The 24,551-nt window shown below is 43.7% G+C and overlaps 1 protein-coding gene across 2 annotated transcripts in view; it reads right to left on the bottom strand.

Moving 5' to 3' along the window:
- The window catches only part of abcf3 (ATP-binding cassette, sub-family F (GCN20), member 3), a 95,051-nt gene that overhangs the window by 24,420 nt on the left and 46,080 nt on the right, over positions 1-24,551 (bottom strand). For both annotated transcript variants that reach the window (XM_048542551.2, XM_048542552.2), the window contains 6 exons: positions 23,326-23,406; positions 18,470-18,529; positions 15,645-15,701; positions 5,928-5,950; positions 5,004-5,059; positions 1,008-1,208 (listed from right to left, as the gene is read on the bottom strand). In XM_048542551.2, the coding sequence (XP_048398508.1) occupies positions 1,008-1,208; positions 5,004-5,059; positions 5,928-5,950; positions 15,645-15,701; positions 18,470-18,529; positions 23,326-23,406 (478 nt within the window). The remainder of the gene's footprint in view (positions 1-1,007; positions 1,209-5,003; positions 5,060-5,927; positions 5,951-15,644; positions 15,702-18,469; positions 18,530-23,325; positions 23,407-24,551) is intronic.

Genomic DNA, 24,551 nt, shown 5'->3' with positions numbered 1-24,551 from the left:
CAGTCATCAGGCACCTGACCAGGAGTTACAGCTGATGCAAGTATTTCTGCAAGGAGTCTCAATTTCCTCCCCTACTTCCCACAACATTCTGGGATACATTACATTAGGGCCCAGACATTTAAACACCTGAATATTCTTGAAGATCTTCCAAACTTACTCTTCTGCAATGTGAGCAGTTTTAAAAACAGTTTATTTCTCTGCATTTTCTACACTCTATTTCTTTCTCCACAGTAAAAACGGGACAATATTCATTTACTATCTCTCCCATCTCCTGGGGGTCATCACAAAGATGACCTCCTTGGCCTTTAAGAGGCCTAACCCCCTCTCTAGTTACCCTCTTGCTCTTAACATATTTGTAGAGTCTCTTTGGATTATCCTTATCTGCCAATGCTATCTCATATCCCCTCTTTGCCTTCCTGATTTCTCTCAAGAATGCTCCAAGCCTTACCTTTACCACAACAGGAACAAAATATCTCTGAACTCGTGATCACACCCTTCAACACCTCCCACTTGTCAGACATCCTTTCACCTGCAAGCAGTCTACCTAATCCACGATCTAGGAGGGATTTCTCCTCTCAAAGGATAGTGAATCTGTGGAATTCTTTACCGCAAAGAATTGTCAAGACTGGATCATTAAGAATGAGATACTGAGATATATAGATTTTTAATGAGAAGGAAGTAGTAGTAGCAATTTATTTCTCACGTGTACGAAGTATAGAAATACATAAGTATATCAAAAAGTACATAAAGTCACCATTCACTGCTGTCCACTTGGTTACCTAGTAAAGGAATCGTGGAGAATGGGGAAGAGGCTGGACAGGGGATTCAGATCAGTCATGGTCTTATACAATAGCACAGCAGACTTGATGGGCTGAATCGCTTGTTTCAGCTACCAAGCTTTATGGTCTTGACGAGTTTATGCAGAGCCTAGGCATGTCTCTGAGCATAAATCAAGGAAACTCAAAGCCAGATGCCCTGATTCTTAGCCAGCTATGGTGGCTGTGTACCTGTATGTGCTCTCTGTACTGCTGCTGAGCTTCATACTCGCGCTGCTGGTTTTTCAATCTTTCCTCTTTGGTCTTTACGAAGTTTTCATAGTCACCCCGGTAGGTTTCCAGGCGCTGAGAGTGCAAATGAACAATGTCGGTCGCCACAGCATTTAGGAAGTTGCGATCGTGCGACACCACCAGGATAGTGGATTGCCAGGTCTAAACAAAGAACACAAGTTTCAGCAGACAAGTCATTTTACACCCAATACACCAGTGACTCCTGCCTTAAACAGATACTCTGTTGCAAGGCAAGAGCCAGTTCAGCCAAAGACTTTCAATGAATAAGGTCTCTTAGAATTAAGTGCTTTGAGGTTCCCAAAGCAGTTACATCATGGAAGGAGTTTAGTTGTATCCATGCAGGATCTTTGCAAGAGCAGATCAGTTTAGTTCCATTCCTCAATTCTGTAAATTTTCTCCTAAAGGGGCTTAACAAGTTGCCATGGGATACAGACATTAGTGACTGGGTCAACATTTGTTGCCACACCCTAATTGCCCAGCAGACACTTGAAAGCCAACAACATTACTTTGGAATAACAAGGTGTAAAGCTGGAACAGGAAGGCTGACATTTCGGGCCGAGACCTTTCTTCAGAAATCCATTGCTCTGGATCTGGAGTCACATGGCTAAATATGGATCGACCATAGTTTCATAGCAATGATTAGGCTTTTAACTCCAGTTCTTCTTTAAAAAAAGAAGTTTCATCACTTTCCATGATGAGATTTGAACCCAAGTCTCCAGAACATTACCTAAGTCACCTGGCCCAATGGCAATAGCATTATGCCATTCCCTCTCCTGGAATCTGCCCCCACTGTTGTTTAGGGCAATACATTCTAGATCCCAGCCACTTAAGTTTTTCCTCTCGTCACTGTTGGTTATGACACTTAGTCCTTGTGCATTCACTTTATGGCAGTGTCCCATGGTTTTTAGTCCTTCTCATCAACGGAAAGTTTCTCCCCATTTACTCCATCTGGACTCACTCCTATTTTAACACCTTCATGAAATCTCTTCTACACTTTCTCTACTGCATGCTTGATTATGAACTGCTTTCTAAAATCACCTAACAAATTCATTTTCAGTACACAAGATTTTCATATTATTTCAGGGAAATAATGTGAATCGGTTTCTCTTTGCAAAGAAAACGAGTTGAGCAAGGGTGACCAACCCAATAAAAAATGGCATCTCCCTACATTACAATAACCATAACTTCAAAAGTATTTCATTGGCAAGAAAACACAGACATACCAAAATCATGAAAGGCACTATATAAATGGAAGCCTTATGTTTTTTCAATTCCTTCATTATCGATGGTCATTCCTAAGACAGACACTTACACACTTGCTGCATTTTATTACTGAACAATACAATTCATGATGCGATGATCAAATTTATTTAGTCTTTATTGAGGTCTTTCAGCTCCAAGATAAAGCATCCTGCAATCCCATTAATGTATGAGCAAACAACTCAACACAGCAATTTATTTTACTTACATACAGGTAGTGCTATTGTTTGAATGTGTATAACAGCTACGAGCAGCATATCAGAGATGTGCCCCAAAAGCTTAACATTACAATCCTAGCCAATTTCATTCAAATTCACCACTTCTATTAATGTCAGCTTTGCATATTCAGCACATAATTGTGTAGACTGGGTTCAAAGTCTCTCACTTCCCCCACAATCAAATTGCCTCATGTATTATTCTCCAGCAACAGGCATATTTGTCCTCAAGAGATTTTGTTTGTCAGATAATGAGTTTTCTATCTAAATGACCTAAACACAATAAGAGACCAGGACAAAGTTCCTGCACTTTGTGATTATAGCATTACATTCTTCTTCCCATCATAACCCATTGACTAATTGCATCTCTTGCTATCTATTTAAGTCCCTTTCTGAGAGACAAAGTGCAGTTCTGCATTTTAGGAATACCGACCTTTGGATGAGACAAGAAAGCAAGACCCCATCTGCCTGTTCCAGCAGAGAATTAAGGCCAGACATACTCAATTATTAATAAGTTATATTCCTTTAACAAAAACCAAAAATAATGGCCATTCTTCACATAGCTCATTTTATGCAAAATTATTGCTTCATTTGTTTACTACAAATATACTTCAAAGCAATTGAATGCACCCATAGAACTCTTCAAGTGCTTCAGGTTAATCAAGTGCAATATAAATACTAGTTTTACTTTTGAACAAGTACACATTTACCCTAAAATGATCTTCTATATTGCACTTTAAAGATGGGAAAACATTTGTGCAGGCATGAGACCTTTCTGGTCCCATAGCTGATACTGTTAACAGATACCTTTCCTCAGATACTGCCTACCATCCTTCAAAACTTTTTCTTTAGCCATCTTAATCTTTTGCAATCCAGAGCCACATTTCCAACCTTAATTTGCGCTCAAATTCTTCAGAATGTTTCAATTCCATGTTTCTTGTTTCCAGTAACTTTGGTTGAATTCCTACATGTGGGTTTACACTCAAACGTTTTAGATCAGCTCTAATCAAAGTCAAAAAGGATATACCTCCTCACCGTTCTCATCTGCAGTTTTACCATAAACGACCACAATATTCTTTTCCAATGCCATCTACCAACATCCAGTCGGCTAAGATTGCTCTCATCTGAATCCACTGTTATGTCCTGACTCCAAGCCAAAGAATCATCGCCAACAGCTTCTCTTTTCACACTTCTTTCATTGCCAGTCAACAAGTATCAATCCTTGATTCCTTTCTTTTTCTAATTCATATGTTGCCCTTTATCAAAATCATTTAAAATACATTTACTTTTCAACTGGATGCTGATGACATCTGGCTCTACTTCACTGTCACCCACCTCTCGATCATCAATCTTCACCATCACCTGCCAACTACATATATGGTATGAAATGAGATCGTTCTTTCAGCAATATTTCGAGAAGGCAAAAACCATTGTCTTTGGCATACGTCACACATGCTGTCCTCAAATTGCAGGCTGACCAAAATCATTGACTACTTTGGTGACAATATTTCCAACCACCACATTAACATTGTTACTGAGTTTGCCTACTTGTATCAGTGACTTCACTCAACATTGCCCCTGTTCAGCTTGCTGCTGAAAACTAACTCCACTTTTGTTACCTTTGTACTCTGTTCACTAATCCTGGCTAGCCTTACACATTCTGTGTGTGCAGATTGTATTACTGGCCACCCTCTTTTACCACAGTGGGACCTTCACCATCTGTCCATGTCATATTAAGATTCTTCAGAGCTTTCTCCAGTAGTACCAATAACACCTGAAGGCCATTGGGAGGACCATTTGACATATGTGGCATTCTCCACAAAGCTGAGTCTGATGGCATCAAAGCCCAAAGCCTGAAGAACAATTTCAAAATGAACAGGCCATTGCATTTGGGTGCATCTGTTGGCAGTTTGTCATTGGATTTCTGTTCACCACACTCAAAAGCGCAGCCAAATATAAGGTTTATTTATATATTCAAGATTGTCCTATAGCATGGAAACCAGTGACTGGAAGGAGAAAGCCATTGAATGCCGAACATGGCTCCACATAAATCATCATAGTGTCAACCACAGCAACTTGACCATGAGGATGAACGGCAAAGAAAAAGTGACAAACTGAGGACTGCAAATTCCTTTTTGCCACGCAACAACTGCAGTAAAACTTGTGAATCTAAAATTGTGAACCCTTAGTCATCTGAAGATTCATCACACCCAACAGAAATCATCAACTGATTCTTAGCAACTGCTGACTACACTGTGCAAATTTAACATGGAGGTGAGGAAGAGCAATAAGGGTGAGGCTGCTACAATACATTTTAGAAACTAAAGAAATTCAACAGCACAACACGAATGCACCAATTCTCAGTGAGACATAATTAAATGTTTTACTCTTGAGAGCGTACTGGAGGCAACATAATGCAGAATCAGATAGCTTTCTATCCTGGGACCAATCAAGGACTCACCTGTAGGTAGTTTTCCAACCATAGGATGGCTCGCACATCCAACATGTTCGTAGGTTCTAACAGGAAATTATTTAGATGAACTTCATTGCTTTCATTGAAAGATTTCACAAACAAATCAAATTTAACACTATTTCAAAAAGCTTGCATGCTGCAGTCAAACAATAGCTCTTTTTATCAATTACAGAACTCACATTCATTCTTCACGTATCTTAAAGCAGGATTGTACAAAGTTATAACACAAATTTTCAAGCAAGTTTTGAGAAGATTTGTAGCTCAGGTTGAGGTTCTGGATGTGAGTTTGCTCGCTGAGCTGGACGGTTAGTTTTCAGACATTTCGTCACCATTCTAGGTAACAACAGTGAGCCTCCGACGAAGCGCTGGTGTTATGTCCCACTTTCTATTTATCTGGTTAGGATAACTAGATAAATAGAAAGCGGGACATAACACCAGCGCTTTGTCGGAGGCTCACTGTTGTTACCTAGAATGGTGACGAAACGTCTGAAAACTAACCTTCCAGCTCAGCGAGCAAACTCACATCCAGAACAAATTTTCAAGACTTGCCCCTGCAGACAAGGCTGCTTCACTAGCCTTTTCTAGAGAAATTCTTCAAAGCACAATACCCATGGATTTGAGGTAAAATGTGGAACAGCCGGCCCTTTAACAGTATAGGGTGTGCACGACGACCACAGGCGCAAGCATTCTACCACGACAGCAATGCAAGCCAAAGTACCATCAAATGTATGAAAGTACTTACAGAAAACCAACTAAGGTTTTAAGGCAATTCTACTCCAAATACTAGTCAGAGAGTACACGCAGTACTAATTAGACTAAGTGCCCTTCAACACAGTTCATTAAATGTCAAGAGTTCTGCAGCACTAAATGATGCAATAAGGTGCAATATGAATATCAGTGCAATTAACTCACCATCTAGTAACAACAGGTCCGGCCTGAGAAAGAGAACAAGTGTAAAAAACACACAATCATTTGTCAATTATCTAAATCAAGATTAAACTGCTCACTCCAATTCTAAATGGGGCTGAATTTGAAGCCTGATCTCAACCTGATGACAAGCAGAGTTGCTAAGGCTTGCCTGGCTGACCAGCTCCAAGCTTCAGCAGTTTTAAAAGAACAGTTATCAGAAAAAAAACTAAAAACAACAAAAACAAAAAGGCACAACAAGTTGCGGTATCAAGTGAACTGTTAAATTATAGGAAAGTTTATTCCTTGATGCTGTATGGTAGCAACAAGCTTAAATGTCTTTCAATGAACAGACTGTTAAACAGCTGGTCCACTACTTAATAATTATTTCAGCATGACTCTCCTTGCTATTACACCTTTTCCTGCATAATTGTAATCAACACAAGTGTGGGTCTTGGGTCCACTGGAAAGCGGCGTCACATCAAAGCCAAATCATAAGGACGGCAGGATTCATTTCCTAAAGGACACTACTGAACCAGAGGTAATTGGAACTGCAGGTGCTGGAGAATCTGAGATAACAAAGTGTGGAGCTGGATGAGCATAGCAGGCCAAATGTGCTCTTAAGATGCTGCTTGGCCTGCTGTGTTCATCCAGCTCCACACTATTAAACCAGCTGGGTTATCAGACCATTCCAAAGACTTCAGAGTCAATTTTATTGATACCAGCCCTTTATTGTAGCTTTATGCAGGTTTTTACTTCTACGAACAATTCAAATTCACAGTCCACCATGCAGGACTTTTCTAGATTAAGCCCAAATCACACAACACCTATACTACTGGAACCTTGTACAGGAGGGATCTTGGCGGAGTTTAGCTAGTACTTTGTACAACTGAAAACAGAAAATTTGCAACATGAGAAGAAGCCATTCGTCCCAGTTTAATTTCATCTTCCTGTAGCTGACCTGTATTCCGAGTTATGGCATCAATTGTATATCCTCTGATCTTTGAAACAAATAGTGTCTTGTCAATTTCAGGTAGTGAGTTCAAGACCCCCATCACACTTTGCAGAAAAGAATTCTCAATTCCTTTAAATCTAATGTTCTTACTTATCTGTGCAAAGGTAAATACATCCTTCACCTCAATTTTACATATTTCAACTGAATCTATGTCAGTCTTGTCTGTTCATGTCAAAACAAAATCCAGCCAGTCCAATCTTTCCTCAAAGTAACAAACAAACATGTTCTTTCTGCTGGAATTGCATATTGGTGAAATAGGAGTAGAACTGTATCGCTACTTGAGCTACAACAAACTCAATCCTCTGAAGAAGGGTCTAGACCTGAAACGTCAGCTTTTGTGCTCCTGAGATGCTGCTTGGCCTGCTGTGTTCATCCAGCTCCACACTTGGTTATCTTGGATTCTCCAGCATCTGCAGTTCCCATTATCTCCCAATCCACGGGCTTATTCTTGATTCCAAGGTTATAGAGCATTACCAGGACCTTTTTGTGCTCCCTGATACATAGCAAATTTTCGATCTAACTTGTTATTTTCCCTTTGATCCTATCAGCGGCAATTTTTCAGGCCAGTCTGGAACACAGGACATTATCAAAAGCCTTGATAAAATCTTTGAAGATTACATCAAAAGCACATTCACCTTCTGTGTTACGATAATCGAACAAACTCCACTGTGAAACACAACTTAGTCTTATAAACGATGATGAATACACAGTCTCTCCTTGCTTACTGATTACCCCACTAGGTGATGCTAACGAGCAATACTTAGTTTCTGCCTGTTCCAATGACAGTACATTCATTAGCTATGCTCCAACACAAGAAATCCAGAAAGAATCTGCAAAGTGATTAAAGCCTCCACTGTCTCCTTACTTTGTTGTAGCGTCTTGGGGCTGATCATATAGGTCTTGAATTTATTCACTTTCAGGGATGCTTGACCCTTTCATATTTTCTCCCTCACTAAGTTTATCCAACCCAATATAGGGAGAGTATACTTGTCCCCATGGCTCCTGAAACTTGTGCATTAGGTCATTAAGACAAGAAGTGAATTTCCCAGCTTTACCAATCACATTTTGCCTGAGGATATGGAGGAATGGAATTCCTAAGCAAGCAAAAAGACTGCAGCAAAGATGCCAGGTAGGACTGACAGGGCTTAATCTGCCTCCCAAATAATACATTTGGTGAAAGGTAAATAAAATTGGGGAAATGAATGCATGGCTTGAAGGTTGGTATGAAAGAAATGGGATTTGATTCATGGGATACTGACACCGGTACTGGGGAAAATGGGAGCTGGATCACTGGAATAACAGTTCTTACAGGTCATTTAACTTGGGTGCTAGGGAGGGCTTTACACTAAATAAACAGGGCTGGGGAGTGGGGAGGAAGCATAAGGTGGGAGAAAATGAACAAAAAATTAAAGGCTAACATTGAAGTCATATGAAACAATAGAGATATGGTAAATGTTAGTCAGGAGTATGACAGCTTAAGGCAGCAGCTTACGATCAGCTTCTCAAAGGCAACTCAGGATGGGCAATTAATGCTGGCTCAACCACCAACACGTCCCATGAGTGAGTTAAACAGAAATTAGGAGTGCACATAGAAATATGGCCACAAGTTGCAAAAAAATAACATGCAGCAAACTTTAACAGCTCTGCATCTGAAAGCATTTAGCACTTTTAGCAAAGTGAACAAGTTGTTAGTACAGGTGGAAATAAATATAGAGACACATGGAGGACTAGGCTGGCATCTGAAAACTGATGTTATCTAACATTTCAAAAACAGAAAACTATAAGAATTGTGGGGAAGCTCTATTAATATAAGCCATTAGTACATAGTGTCGTAGAGTCTCACTGCCATAGGAACTGAAAGAACTTTGAATGCTGTAAATCAGGAACAAAAACAGAAGTTGCTGGAAAAGCTCAGCAGGTCTGAAGGCATCCAAGGAGAAAGTATCAGGGATAACGTTTCAGGTCCGGTGGCCCTTCCTCTCACCTTAACCTAGACCTTGTAGTTTTGGACTTCATGCCCATTGTCTATGCCCCTCATGATCTTTTAAGCCTCAAGGCCACCTACTCAGCCTCCAAAGCTCCAGGGGATAAACCCCCCAGGCTATCCTTATAACTCCAACCTTCCATGCATTCTCTTTAAACGTCCTTCTAAGTCTTTTTGGCACCTTTTCCAGTTTAATAACATCCTTCCTATTGCAGGGCCACCAGCAATATATGCTGTGCTCTAAAGATGACCTTATCAATGGCTTACATAGCTGTAACATGATATCCCAAATCTTGTACTCAAAGCTATGACCAAAGATGACAAATACGCCAAATGACTTGTTCACCACCCGTGTCTAACTGTTAGGTAGATTCCACTTTTAAGGAACCATGTAAGTGCACCCCTGGGCGTCTCTGTTCAAGACAGTCCCCAAGGTCCTACCATTAACCGTGCAAGTCCTCGCCGGTTTGTCTTTTACCAAAATGCAACACCATGCACTTAGGTGAATTAAATTCTATTCTGCCATCCCGCAGCCCAATTGATCAAAATTTTCTTAGTATTCTCAGATAACCTTCTTCACTGTCCACTTTACCACCAATTTTTGGGTCATCTGCAACCTTACAGACCATGCCGACTATATTTTCATGTGAATCGTTTGTATAAATCACACCCATAGTGGACCCAACACTGATTCTTGTGGCACACCACTGGTCACAGGCCTCCAATCTGAACAACAACCCTCTACCACCACCTTCTGTCCCCTACCATCAAGCCAATTTTGTATCAAGTTGGCTAACTCTCTCTGGATCCCACATGATCTAACCTTACTGACAAGTCTACCATGCGGAACCACAACCATGGAATTGCTAAAGTCAATGTAGGTAATGTCTACCACTCTGCAGTCATCTTCTTGGTCACCTCTTCAAAAAACTCGATTAAATTTGAGACACGCATAAAGCCATGCTGACTATCTCTAGTCAGTCGTTGACTTTCTAAATGCATTAGCTCTAATATTTCAAATCCCCTCAAACAACTTACCCACATTAGCCACCCTCCAGGCTTCTGGCACCTCATCCATGGCTTTAGATTAAAAAAGCAAATAATTCTGCTGGGGGTCCTGCAATTTCTTCCCTAGTTTCCCACAATGCCCTGGGCTACACTTTCGCGTCCTAGGGATTCATTGATCTTTATGAACTTCAGAACCTCCTCTTCTGTAATGTCAACTCTTTCAAAACACTTTATCAGAGACAATGGGAACGGCAGATACTGGAGAATCCCAGATAACAGTGTGGAGCTGGATGAACACAGCCGGTCATGCAGCATCTTAGGAGCACAAAAGTTGATGTTTCGGGCCTAGATCCTTCATCAGAGAGGGGGATGGGGAGAGGGTTCTGGAATAAATAGGGAGAGGGGGAGGCGGACCGAAGATGGAGAGAAAAGAACGTAGGTGGAGAGCAGAGTATAGGTGGGGAGGTAGGGAGGGGATAGGTCAGTCCAGGGAAGACAGACCAAGTCAAGGAGGTGGGATGAGGTAGTAGGTAGGAAATGGAGGTGCGGCTTGAGGTGGGAGGAAGGGATGGGTGAGAGGAAGAACAGGTTAGGGAAGCATAGACAGGCTGGGCTGGTTTTGGGATGCAGTGGTGGGGGTGGGGGGGAAGAGGGGGAGATTTTGAAGTTTGTGAAGTCCACATTGATACCATTGGGCTGCAGGGTTCCCAAGCAGAATATGAGCTGCTGTTCTTGCAACCTGCGGGTGGCATCATTGTGGCACTGCAGGAGGCCCATGATGGACATGTCGTCTGAGGAATGGGAGGGGGAGTTAAAATGGTTTGCGACTGGGAGGTGCAGTTGTTTATTGCGAACCGAGTAGAGGTGTTCTGCAAAGTGGTCCCCAAGCCTCTGCTTGGTTTCCCCAATGTAGAGGGAGCCACACTGGGTACAATGGATACAGTATACCACATTGGCAGATGTGCAGGTGAACATCTGCTTAATATGGAAGGTCATCTTGGGGCCTGGGATGGGGGTGAGGGAGGCGGTGTGGGGGCAAGTGTAGCACTTCCTGCGGTTGCAAGGGAAGGTGCCAGGTGTGGTGGGGTTGGAGGGGAGTATGGAGCAGACAAGGGAGTCACGGAAAGATTGGTCTCTCCGGAAGGCAGACAAGGATGGGGATGGAAAAATGGCTTGGGTGGTGGGGTCGGATTGTAGATGGCGGATGTGTCGGAGGATATGCATTGTATCCGGAGGTTGGTGGGGTTGTATGTGAGAACGAGGGGGGTCCTCTTGGGGTGGCTGTGGCGGGGGCAGGGTGTGAGGGATGTGTTGTGGGAAATGCGGGAGATGCAGTCAAGGGTGTTCTCAACCACGCAGGGGGAAAGTTGGGGTCCTTGAAGAACGTGGACATCTGGGATGTGCGGGAGTGGAACGCCTCATCCTGGGAGCAGATGCAGCGGAGGAGGAGGAATTGGGAATAGGGGATGGAATTTTTGTAGGAGGGTGGGTGGGAGGTGGTGTATTCTAGGTAGCTGTGGGAGTCAGTGGGCTTGAAATGGACATCACTTTCTAGCTGATTACCTGAGATGGAAACAGAGGTCCGGGAAGGTGAGGGATGTTGGAGATGGCCCAGGTGAACTTGAAGGTGGGGTGTAAGGTGTTGATGAAGTGGATGAACTGTTTGAGCTCCTCTGGGGAGCAAGAGGTGGCGCCGATACAGTCATCAATGTACCGGAGGAAGAGGTGGGGGTTGGGGCCTGCGTAGGTGCGGAAGAGGGACTGTTCCACGTAACCTACAAACAGGCAGGCATAGCTTGGGCCCATGCGGGTACCTATGGCCACCCCCTTTGTTGTAGGAAGTGGGAGGAATCGAAAGAGAAGTTGTTGAGGGTGAGGACAAGTTCAGCGAGGCGGATGAGGGTGTCAGTGGAGGGGGATTGGTCGGGCCTGCGGGACAGGAAGAAGCGGAGGGCCTTGAAGCCATCTGCATGAGGAGTACAGGTGTGTGGCGACTGGACGTCCACGGTGAAAATGAGTTGTTGGGTGCCAAGGAATTGGAAGTTCTGGAGGTGGAGCAGGACGTGGGTGGTGTCATGGACATAGGTAGGGAGTTCCTGGACCAAAGGGGAGAAAATAGAATCCAGATAGGTGGAGATGAGTTCAGTGGGGCAGGAACAGGCTGAGACAATGGGTCGACCAGGGCAGGCAGGTTTGGGGATTTTGGGAAGGAGATAGAAACGGGCTGTGTGGGGTTGGGGAACAATGAGGTTGGAGGCTGTGGGTGGGAGGTCCCCTGAGGTGATGAGGTCATGGATGGTGTTGGAGATGATGGTTTGGTGCTCAGGGGTGGGGTCATGATCAAGAGGGCGGGAGGAGGTGTCAGAGAGTTGGCATTTGGCCTCAGCGATGCAGAGGTCGGTGCACCATACTACAACTGCACCTCCATTGTCTGCGGGTTTGATGGTGAGGTTGGGGTTAGAGTGGACGGAGCGGAGGGCTGCCCACTCTGCGGGGGAGAGATTGGAGTGGGACAGAGGGGTGGAGAGGTTGAGGCGGTTGATATCTCGATGGCAGTTGGAGATGAAGGGGTCAAGGGAGGGTAGGAGGCCTGGGGGTGGTGTCCAGGAAGAGGGCTTGTGTTGGAGGGGGGGGTGAAGGGGTCAGTGGGAAGGAGGGTTAGGCTCCCGGTTAAAAGAAATAAAAGTGTGGAGGTGAAGGCGGCAGAAAAACTGTTCAATGTGCAAACGTGACCGGTATTCGTTGATGTGTGGGTGGACGGGGACAAACGTGAGCCCCTTGCTAAGGACTGACTCTTCGTTCTCAGTCAGTGGGAGGTCTGGGGGATGGTAAAGATGCAGCAGGGCTCAGTGTGGCCATCTTCTCTGGGGTTGCTGGCTGTGGAGGCCGTGGGCAGGGTTCCGCCGGCGTCAGCCGTGGGTGGGGTTCCGTCAGCTGTGGCCGGAGCAGAGCGGGCAGCAGCTGCAGTGAGGGAGATGTGTGGTGTTGATTCTGGAAGTGGAGGCGGTGACTGCAGCAATGGCCGCGTTCGTGGTCCCGGAAGTGGTGTGCCCGGCCGTGGTGGATGTGGCGTCATCAGTGGGGTCACCAGCCATGTCCTCATGGTCAATGGCAGCAAGTGCATGGTGGAGAGGGGCAGGGACAGGCACAGGCTCGGGATTGGGGAGGTGCAGGAATCCTTTTTAAAAGGTGGCAGGAGCCAGTGAGTTTGTACTACTTAGGCTTTTTGGTGTCCAGTAAAGCTAAGTAGAACCTGGTGTTCAATCTGTGGATTCTGCGGAGGATAAAAAACAGGAGAGGTCCTTTGCAGGTCTGGGAGAGGGAAGCTCTGAGCTGGGGCAGGTTGGATTGCAGTGCCTGGGAGATGCTGGCTCATGGCTGCGAGTGTGTTTTTCAGGACTCGCAGAGAGAAACGCTTCTGAAGGGTCTGAATGTTCTGGGCGTAGAGATGGTCACGGTTGGGGCCAAATTGGGAAGGCTTGAATGTAGACTGTTGTTCATTGGGGATGATCCGGTTCCATAGGTAGGTGCTGAGAAAGGTGATGTGACTGTGGTACCTGGTTTGCTTCAGGACATGGTCGAGCAGTTTCAAGGCTGAAGAGATTACAAGAGGGTTGCGGTATCACAGGGAGAGGGGGGAAGTGGACCGAAGATGGATAGGGGAGAAGAGCCAGACAAGTTACAGGGGCAGGGATGGAGCCAGTAGAGGTGAGTGTAGGTGGGGAGCTATGGAGGGGATAGATCAGTGCAGGGAGGATGGACAGGTCAAAAAGGGGTGGGATGAAGTTAGCAGGTAGAAAATGGGGGTGCAGCTTAAGGTGGGAGGAGGCCCAGGATGGACACGTCATCTCAGGAATGGGAGGCATCTTCCTCCAACACCACCTCCATCTGCAATCCAACCCGAATACCAATGACAATTTTACATCCCCACCCTTATCTGCCATCCAGAGAGACCACTCTCTCCGTGACTCCCTTGTCTGCTCTTCACTCCCCTCCAACCGTACCACACCCTGCACCCGCAGGAAGTGCTACACTTGCCCCCATACCTCCTGCCTTACCACCATCCCAGGCCCCAAGACTTTCCACATTGAGCAGATGGTCACCTGCACATCTGCCAATGTTGTACACTGCTTCCACTATACCTGTTGTGGCCTCCTCTACATTGGGAAACCAAGCAGAGGCTTTGCAGAACACCTACGCTCAATTCACAATAAACAACTGCACCTCCCAATCACAAACCATTTCATCACCCCCTCCCATTCCGTAGATGACATGCTCATCCTGGGCCTCCTGCAGTGCCACAACAATGCCACCTGAAGATTGCAGGAGCTGCACCTTGTATTCTGCTTGGGAACCCTGCAGCCCAATGTTATCAATGTGGCTTTCACAAGCTTCAAAATCTCCCCTCCCCCCACTCCATCCCAAAACGTCCCCACCTCCCTAGCCTGTTCCTCCTCTCACCCTTGCGCTCAAGCCACATCCCCATTTCCTACTGACTAACCTCATCCGGCCTCCTTGACCTGTCCGTCCTCCCCGGACTGACCTATACCCTCCCTACCTCCCCACCTCTACCGGCTCCATCCCCAGCCCTTTAACTTGTCTGGCTCCTCTCCATCTGTCTTCTCTCTGTCCATCTTTGATCCGCCTCCCCCTCTCTCCCTATTTATTTCAGAACCCTCTCACTCTCCCCCTTTTCTGAAGGGGCGAGGCCCAAAATGTCAGCTTTTGTGCTCCTAATATGCTGTTTGGCCTGCTGTGTTCATCCAGCTCCACCCTTTGTTATCTTTTCAAAACATCACTATTTATGTCAGATTTCCTCAGCTTCCATGGTTTTTCTCTACTGTAGTGAGAAATGAATTTCACCCAAAAAGACCAATAGGTAGAGTAGGCTCAAGTAGAAGAAATAAAAATGTTTGTGGGAATTGTTTATAGGCCCCCTAACAGTAGTTACACAGGATGAACAATGTAGGAATAAATAAATGGGTAACTTTAATTTACATGTCCAGAAACAGTCTACAATTTCTTCAGGCAGTACATTAAGTCAAACAGGAAGAAGGCTATTTGAAATGAAGTAATCTGCAATGAGATAGGATTTATAATCTTGTGGCTCAGGAGCTTGTATATGATAATATAACGGAAGTTCATGTTTGGTATGAAGGGGAGAAGTACGGGCCAATGACTCATTTGGAACCTAAACAAAAGATAACTACAAAGCATGAAGACAAATGGAATATTGGTGTGTATTGCAAGGAGAATGGAAGACGAAAGTAGGCTGTTTTGCAGCATTTTGTAGAACACAGGAACTGTGCGCAGGAGGAGGCCTCTACCATTTCATAAAACATAAAAGCCAGGTGCAGGCGGAAGCCATTTGAGCCTAGTCTGGCATTCAATATGATCATGGCTGATTCTCTGGCATTCAATATGATCATGGCTGATTCTCTATTTCAATGCTACATTCCTGCTTACAACCCGTACTCTTAAATTACTCATGTTTCAGGGTAGGCTAATTGATTTTTCCAGACAAATCCACTTAAATGCCAACTCCTGACAACCTGGAGCCTGTTCCTCCACTGAATTCAGATCAAGCCTCACCTGTACCTGAACTCTGTTCAGTTGCCTTTCTTTAATAGCCCTGTCAGCTTGACACATACCAACCAGCTAACTTCTGGCTTCAAAGCAAACACAAATTGGGGACCACAGTGAATCAGCAACTTACTTGGCAAACAGAGCCCTGGCCAAAGCCAACCGCATCCTCCAGCCTCCAGAGAACTCCCTGAAACACAAACACCAATTCAGTACCAAAATTTGAAAATAAAACTTTTTCTAACCTCAGCATGATTAAAAAGGAGACAAGTTAAATCAAACACACAATGTTTGTAGGATCCTGTGGGCAGATCATGGATTAATGTACTAATAACTATTTTACTGATTCATTTGCTGATGCAATGCTTTTTAAAAATGTATTCATCCCGAGAAAAGTCATTGGTTAGGCCAACATTTGTTGCTCATCCCAAATCATCCTCAAAATCGGCAGAGATGAGCTATTGCATTTCGTGTGATATCGGGACATCCATACCACTGTTAGGAAACGTGTTCCAGGGTTTTGAGCAAGCAACAGTGAAGCAATAGCAATACAGTTCTAAGCTAGGAAGGAGCGTGGCTTTGAAGCAACCTTACACATGGTGGTGACTATGCATCTGATGGCCTTGTCCTCTGTGGGAAAGATCACAAACTTGGCAAGGTGAACCTCGAGAGCTGCTGCACTGCATCTTGACACCTTCTGTTGTCACTGTGCTTTGTTGGCAGAGAGTGAATGTTTAAGGCAGTTGACAGGTTACTCAAACAAATTCATTTGAACTGGATGGTTTTGAGGTTCGTGAGTTCTGCTGGAGCTGCACCAATCCAGACAAGTAGCCTGTATTCCATTACGTTCCTAAATGGTGCCTTGCAGATGGTAGACAGGCTTTGGTCAGTCAGGTGAGTTGTTCACCACAGAATTCCTAACTTCTGACCCAATCTTAGAGTCAGAGTATTGCCATGGCTGGTCCAGTTCAATGCCTGGTCAACATCGTCCTCAGGATTTTTGATAGTGGGGATTGAACAAACTGCCGAATGTCATAGGAATGTGGTCCTGTGTGTTGGAGATGATCATTGCTTAACACTTGTGAATGATGAAGGCTAGTTGCCACTTACCAGACTAAATTTGAATGCTTGTTTGCAAGGATAGACCCGGTATTTGACATTGAGTAGATTTCAAAGATTGAGTAACACAAGTAATTTCAGAAATGTAGTTGGCCTAGGGTAAAATATAACTTACACCTCTGAGCAGGTCTTATTGCGCAAAAAGGACAGCAGTTCCAGAGACATTGAAGTTTAATAAGTAACTGCAATTTCAGAGCTACATTGACCTTTTACAGATAATTGCCATGACAGTAGACCTCAGGTTGCGCACAGGTCCCATTCTTGAGTTCATTTGTAAGCAAGTTGTAACACAACTTTGGCAGCATGGCGGCACAGTGGTTAGCACTGCTGCCTCTCAGCACCAGGGACCCAGGTTCGATTCCGGCCTTGGGTGTCTGTCTGTTTGGAGTTTGCACATTGTCCCCGTGTCTGTGTAGGTTTCCTCTGGGTGCTCCGGTTTCCTCCCACAGTCCAAACATGTGCGGGTTAGGTGGATTGGCCACGCTAAGTTGCCCGTAGTGTTCAGGGATGTGTAGCTTAGGTGGGTTATATGGGGAATGGGTCTGGGTGGGATGCACTGAGGCTCACTGTGGACTTGTGTGGAAACAGGCCCTTCGGCCCAACTATAAGGATTGTAATTTCAACAATACAGGTCAATATAAAACAGCTACCTGCAAATGCAAAGAAATGCTCACATTTGGGTATTTAAAATATTAATACATCCCTGCACAGGACTGCATTCCTAAGTTGGGCATTTGTACATCAGGGATCACCGGAGTTAATAAATGTAACAATGAATGAGTAATCAGAAGTGGATGGAACAAGCTCTCTTTAAATTATTTCCAACACTGATTATTTAGCAGTTACATGTGGGGATGTAAGCTCATCTGTAAATGCCTGCAAAGTGCAGACCTGAGGACAGATGAATCTTGTCATGAAGGATTGATGCAAAAATCAATATTACACAAATCAAGATGAATTGTGTCTCAAGATGTTGGGACAAAATGAGGAAAAAAAAGTGCTTTGAATTGTTTAAAATTGCAAGTTGAAGTTGTAATTGCCAAATGAGAAACACAGTTTGCTAAATTGGGCATTGAGATGAGTAATATGGTAACCAAACTGGACATAGTCACTAGATGGAGGGACAGGAGAAAAATAGAATGCTTCAAAATGTTGACTGGAACAGAGGGCACAGAAACTATACATGCAGAAGACAGAGCAGATCATAGAAGCTTATGGAGAACAGAGTGATTACATTCATTAGGTCAAATAGTCAAGGAAATTGCCCTGAAAAAGCAAAATAATTTAAGGAAGGTAAGTATTTGAAAACTAGTTGGCAGCATCTTGATTGTGTACCTACCCTAGCTCAAAAATAATTCAACAAAATGCAAACAATGTGTTACTTTCCAGTGGCCTAAAAGGAAATCTGAGTAATTTGGAACTGTAAGTCACTACCTGGTCACTGCTGTGTGCCAATAAAAGGCTTGCTGTGATCAATTGGTACTAAATTCAAATCTTGCAATTTTGACACTACATCACATGATTACCACGGTCAGGTACTTCACTTGTTGAATAGTACTTTCTGAAATTCTAAGGTATTGAAAGAGGTTACAAAACTACAAGTTGTTCTTTTTACTTTTTAAAAAAAATGAAGAATTTTGACTAAAACAGAAACGGTAACATCATAGATTGCAAAAATAATAGTCTAGACATAGACCAGTATTGTTTCTGTGACTGATGTTAGGCAGCCTTGTGGTACTTGTTGTTACTGTTAATATACTGTTTGCCTGACATTCTACTAATACAAATATTAAATTAGTGGCTTACTGAAACAGGTTTTTTTAGTACACAGCACCTTACCTGGTCATCTGTTGCTGCATCTTGGAACTGAACCCCAAACCAGCCAGAATAACTGAGGCCCTAAAAATTGAGAAAAAGTCTATTAATATGTATATTGATACATATGGTTGTATTGTAATGTTTGGGAGTGAGACAAGGAGTGCACAAAAGAGATGCACATACCTACTTAATTTTTTGGGAAACGAGAACAGGAATAAAATGCCCAGTCCATGGTTTGGGCTAATAGAATTTGGCACTGCAAAATTATACATACTTGACAATCCAAACAGCCAAATTATCTGACGACACTCAATATTTCCAACATTTTCAATTACATTAAATTATACAACATGCCAATGCATTGCCCCATGAAACTGGATTGCTCAAGCACTATGAGCTTCTCACAGAAAGCTTTACTGAGAATATAAATCTCTTTCAAGTTAGAACTTCAAGTCACATCTGCACCTCTGCCACAGCCCAAATGCCAGGTCTAACCAGGGGTTCCAATCTGTGCCACATGACGACTGCAATTGGTACAGGCTCCCCCATCCGCAACTACCTGGATCCAGGTCCAACGCTCATTTCAGATCAAGGTTGACCTATACCTTAACTCTGTTTAATTCCCTTTCTTTACTAGCCCCATTTAAGCTTGATGCACTGCTGCCTCATAACACCACAGGTTCTATTCCAGCTTTTTGACTGTCTGTGTGGAGTTTGCACATTCTCCCAATGTCTGTGTGAATTTCCAGTGATCTGATTTTCTCTGTCCAAAGACATGCAGGTTGGGTGGATCGGCCAGGGGAAATTACCCTTTAGTGTCCAGGCTAGGTGGATTGGTCATGTTAAAAGCAGAATTCCAAGGCTCAGATGAGGACCTAGGTTGGGGTGGGATGCTGTTTGCAAAGTCATTACAGATTCGATGGACCAAATGGCCTCTTGTCGCACTGTTTGGATTCTATGAATAGGCCATTCAACCCCTTGAGCCTGTTTCACCAAACAGATCATTGTTGTTCTGTGGTTTAACTCCAACTATCTGCGTTTGGCCCATATCTCTTAATAGCTTTGTTTTAAAAAAAAATTATCACTAGCTTTTCTGGGAGAGTTCCAAACATTTACCACCCTTTGCATGGAGAAGTGCTTCCTAACATCTTTCCCAAATGGTCTGGGCTTAATTTTCAGACTACTCGCCCTAGTTCGATTCCCTAGTGAAAATTATTTACACACCCTGGCTTTTCCTGTTAATATCTTCAAGACTTTGATCGGATCACCACTTCATCTTGGAGAATACAGGCCCACTATGTACAACCTTGCATAAATTTTATTCACTCATGGGATGTACACATCTCCGGCTGGTCAGCATTATCACCAGTCCCTGGTTGGCGTTGACAAAGTGGTGGTTGTGAGCTGCCTTCTTGAACCACTATAGTCAGTGTGTTGTAGGTTGATCCATAATGACCCTAGGGAGGTAATGCCTGGATTTTGTCCCAGTGACAGTGAAGGAATGGCAATGTATTTTCACATCAAGATGGTGAGTGGCATGGACGAGAACGTGCAGGTGGGGGCTTTCCCATGTATAGCGACTTTTGCCTTCTTAGATGGAAGTGGTTGTAGGAAGGTTCTTTTAGTGAATTTCTTCATTACATCTTGTAGATAGCACACAATGCTGTTACTGAGCAAAGGTGGAAGAGGTGAATGCTTGTGGATATGGTGGCATTCAAACAGGCAGTTTTCTTCGGGATGGTGCCAAGCTTCTTCAGTGTTGTTGAGCTGCACCCATCCAGGGAAATAGAGCATATTCCATCACACTCCTGACTTGTGCCTTGTAGATGGTGGACTAGCTTTAGGAAGTCAGGTGGTGAGTTACTCGCCACAGTATTTCTTTGACCTACGCTTGAGCCAGTGTTTATGTGGCAAATCCAGTTCCGTTTCTGGTCAATGACAAATCTTAGAATGTTGATAATGGGGAGATTCAGCGAAGGCAACATTTAATGCCATGGGGTGGTGATTGCATCGTCTCATTGGAGACAGTGCAACTCTTACTTGCCACTTGTCAGCCCAAGCCTGGATATTATCAAGATCATGCTGCATTTGAACATGGACAGCTTCAGTATCTGAGTCATCGTGAACGGTGCTAAACATTATGTCAGCATTGGCAGACATCCCCACTTCCAGCCTTATGAGGAGGGAAGGTCATTAATGAAGGAACTGCAGGTTGCATGTACAATGGTAGAGTGGGCAGTTTACTCATACCTGTCAAGCAAGTTCAGGATCTGAGGTTCCCCGAATACTAAATTCAGGATCCCTCTACTTGTCTCACTTTTATTTGCACTCCCTTTCCTTGGCCACTGGTCAGATCTGAATTACTAAACATACATAGTATTACTGCCATCTGAAACACAGCATCCAGATAACTCTCCCCCTCCCTCATGAGTTAGTGTTTGAAGCTTAGACTCCAGTTCATCAACTCAAACCAAAGTCCCTTGAACAACCAATACATATTACACATATGGTCATTATGAAACATTGTCAGCTACTAGCTCCCACATCATGCAGATACATCATGTCATCTGGCCCGACATCTTGAAATTATTCGATTAGTTATTAAATTGTATTTTTAAATTTCCTACTGTTCTTTAGTTTTTAATCTGTAAAAAATTTCTTTCAATTTATTTTTAGTCTGAAAGTAACTTTGAATAAGTATTCAAATTTGCTGTTACTTAACAACCAATAAACTTACAATATTTCCTGCAATATCACATTTTTACCCCCCAATTGCTGAGTAAGGTGTGGGCCCATGGTGTTCAAGGTGAGCTACTGGCTTGGATTAAGGATTGGCTGTCTGACAGAAGGCAGGGAGTTTGGATAAAAGGCTCTTTTTCGGAATGGCAACCGGTGACAAGTGTCGTCCCGCTGGGTTGTGTTGGGGCCACAGCTGTTCACCTTGTTTAATAATGATCTGGATGAAGGGACTGGGGGCATTCTGGCGAAGTTTGCCGATGATACGAAGATAGGTGGACAGGCAGGTAGTACTGAGGAGGTGGGGAAGCTGCAGAAAGATTTAGACAGTTTAGGAGAGTGGTCCAGGAAATGGCTGATGAAGTTTAATGTGAGCAAATGCCAGGTTTTGCACTTTGGAAAAAAGAATACAGGCATGGACTATTTTCTAAACGGTGAGAACATTCGTAAAGCAGAAGTACAAAAGGGATCTGCGAGTGTTGGTCCAGAATTCTCTAAAAGTTAACTTGCGCATAGAGTCCGTAATTAAGAAAGCGAATGTAATGTTGTAGTTTATCTCAAGAGGGTTGGAATATAAAAGCAGTGATGTGCTTTGGAGACTTTATAAAGCTCTAGTTAAGCCCCATTTAAAATACTGTGTCCAATTCTGGGCCCCACACCTCAGCAAAGATATAGTGACGCTGGAGCGTGTCCAGTGGAGATTGATACGGATGATCCCTGGAATGGTAGGTTTAACGTACGATGAACGGCTAAGGAGCCTGGGATTGTATTCATTAGAGTTTAGAAGGTTGAGGGGAAATCTAACAGAAACTTACAAGATAATGTTTGGCTTAGAAAGGGTGGGCACTGGGAAGATGTTTCCGTTAGGCGGGGCGACTAGGACCTGTGGGCACTGCCTTAGAGTTAGAGGGGGTAAGTTAAAGACAGAAATGAGGCGACATTTCTTCAGCCAGAGAGTGGTGGACCTGTGGAATTCATTGCCATGGACCGCAGTGGAGGCCGGGCCGTTAAACGTCATCAAGGACAACATTGATAAATTCTTGATCTCACAAGGAATCAAGGACTACGGGGAGAGTGCAGGGAAGTGGATTTGAAATGCCCATCAGCCATGATTAAATGGCGGAATGGACTCGATGGGCTGAATGGCCTTATTTCCACTGCTATGTCTTATGGTCTTAACATAATTCTGATCCAAAGGTCTCCTCCCTCACTGGCTCCTCGGCCTTGAGCTTAGGTCTTGATTTTTATTTCCTACTTGGCCTTTGTCTTAGTTTTCACCTCTGCTGGCTCCTCTTTCCTCTTACGCCCCAAATTCAATGAGAGTATTCAATGAGAAGTAAGGAGGAATAGATCACATCCTCCCTCTTTCACCAAAATCCAGTTGCATTCCAATGCAACGCAGCACTCTAGTTCAAACAGTGTACATATTCAGTGCCAGAGGTTATCTGACTGCAAGGGAAGGGTAGGTAATATGGCAGGAATGGACAGTATAGTCAATTCCAGGCCAATTTTCATTTGGGATCCAAACACATTCAATCCTCAACATTTCTCTGGATATTAGGATCTATGGTAGATTTTCACATCTCTTAAGGTTAATCAGTTACTGATTCCCACCACACGTCCCTTTGCAAAAATAATAAGACCATAAGACAAAGGGGTGAAAGTAAGGCCATTCAGCCCATCGAGTCCAGTCCGCCATTTAATCATGGCTGATGGGCATTTCAAATCCACTTCCCGGCACTCTCCCCGTAGCACTTGATTCCTTGCAAGATCAAGAATTTATCAATCTCCGCCTTGAAGACATTTACCGTCCTGGCCTCCACTGCGGTCCACGGCAACGAATTCCACAGGTCCACCACTCTCTGGCTGAAGAAATGTCTCCTCATTTCTGTTTTAAATTTACCCCCTCTAATTCTAAGGCTGTGCCCACAGGTCCTAGTCTCCCTGCCTAACGGAACCATCTTCCCAGCACCCACCCTTTCTAAGCCAAACATTATCTCGTAAGTTTCTATTAGATCTCCCCTCAACCTTCTAAACTCTAATGAATACAATCATGTAAATTATTCCAATCCTTTGACCAATACTCTGACTGCCCAAAACTTGAAACTTACTCATTTTGAAAGGATTCATTCTAAGCTCACCTGGCTGGTGCCTTGTCTGCCTCAATTTCCTCCAATTTTGAATAAATTTCTGTTAACTTGCTGCTCTCTGAACCATCGCCCCTGAAAGAGAAAATAATGAGTTACATCTGCAGCCTAGTGATTGAACTGCAAAATTACAAACTCAAAGGTAATGTACATTTTTTGTTTGTACATTATTGGCTAGATACCACAAATACTTCAATTCAGTGACTGTGTTTCATATCCAATTGCATTGATATGGTAGTTCAAAACAAGCCAATCCCGCACTCATCTAACCATCACACTCTCACTTTCCCAACAAGAAAGCACCCTGCAAAAATCATTCTGTCTACTGCACAGAACAAAGGGCAGCAGACTCATGGGAATAAAACCACCTACAACTTCTCTTTAAAGCACACAATCCTGATGTGGAACTACATTGTGGTCCCTTGACTGTTAAAGGGTCCAAATCCATGAACTTTCTTCTCAACTGTGCTATGGGCGTATCTACAAATGATGTAAGACAGCAGCTCAAGAAGGCTGATCACCATTACCTTCTTAAGGTTAAAGAGGGATGGAAAATAAATACTGGCCGAGACAGTGAGCCTCACATCCCATATTTTGAAAAAAAGGATAATTGAAACAAAAACCCAACACTGGTGTGCCCTTTCCTCAACTAATTGCCATTTAGGTTAATCTTAGTACTCAGTAACAATCTGAATGGAGATTAAATTTTGGCTCTTCAGCACTGCATGCTTCAGCTGTGCAGTGTCCAACTGAGAAACTGGGATTCATTTATTTGTAATAACTTCCTTCAGCTCAAGTGTTTATCTGAAATTTGCAAAACTGGGCAAAGAGTCAAGCTCTGAAACTCACCACAGCTTCCGAGGGCCACATTGGTCAACAGACCAAAAATCAGAATAAAAGCAGTATCTAAATTGCTGGAGTATACCTCACACAGGTGTGAAGGTAAAGGAACTAAAAAAAAGACTATTGATTACATTGCATGTGTAAAGCACTTTCTATTCTCTTAAAACAGAATGCTTGTAAAAGTAATTGTTAATTTTTCACTGATGCAAAACAACAGGAATGATTGGATGAAATTTTGTCGCTGACTGAAGCCCAGCCCACTGCAGCAAACGCAGCTTACCATATTTCAAGGCGACATCAGTAACTACCATAAATGTTGCATACTGATGTGACCATTGCTTAACATATTTATTGCTTCACTAATCTGTTTGGCTACT

Source organism: Stegostoma tigrinum, chromosome 14, assembly GCF_030684315.1.
Source record: "Stegostoma tigrinum isolate sSteTig4 chromosome 14, sSteTig4.hap1, whole genome shotgun sequence".
Lineage (NCBI taxonomy): Eukaryota > Metazoa > Chordata > Chondrichthyes > Orectolobiformes > Stegostomatidae > Stegostoma > Stegostoma tigrinum.
The sequence above is the reverse complement of the archived record's forward strand: the minus strand, read 5'-3'. Positions and strand labels throughout refer to the sequence as shown.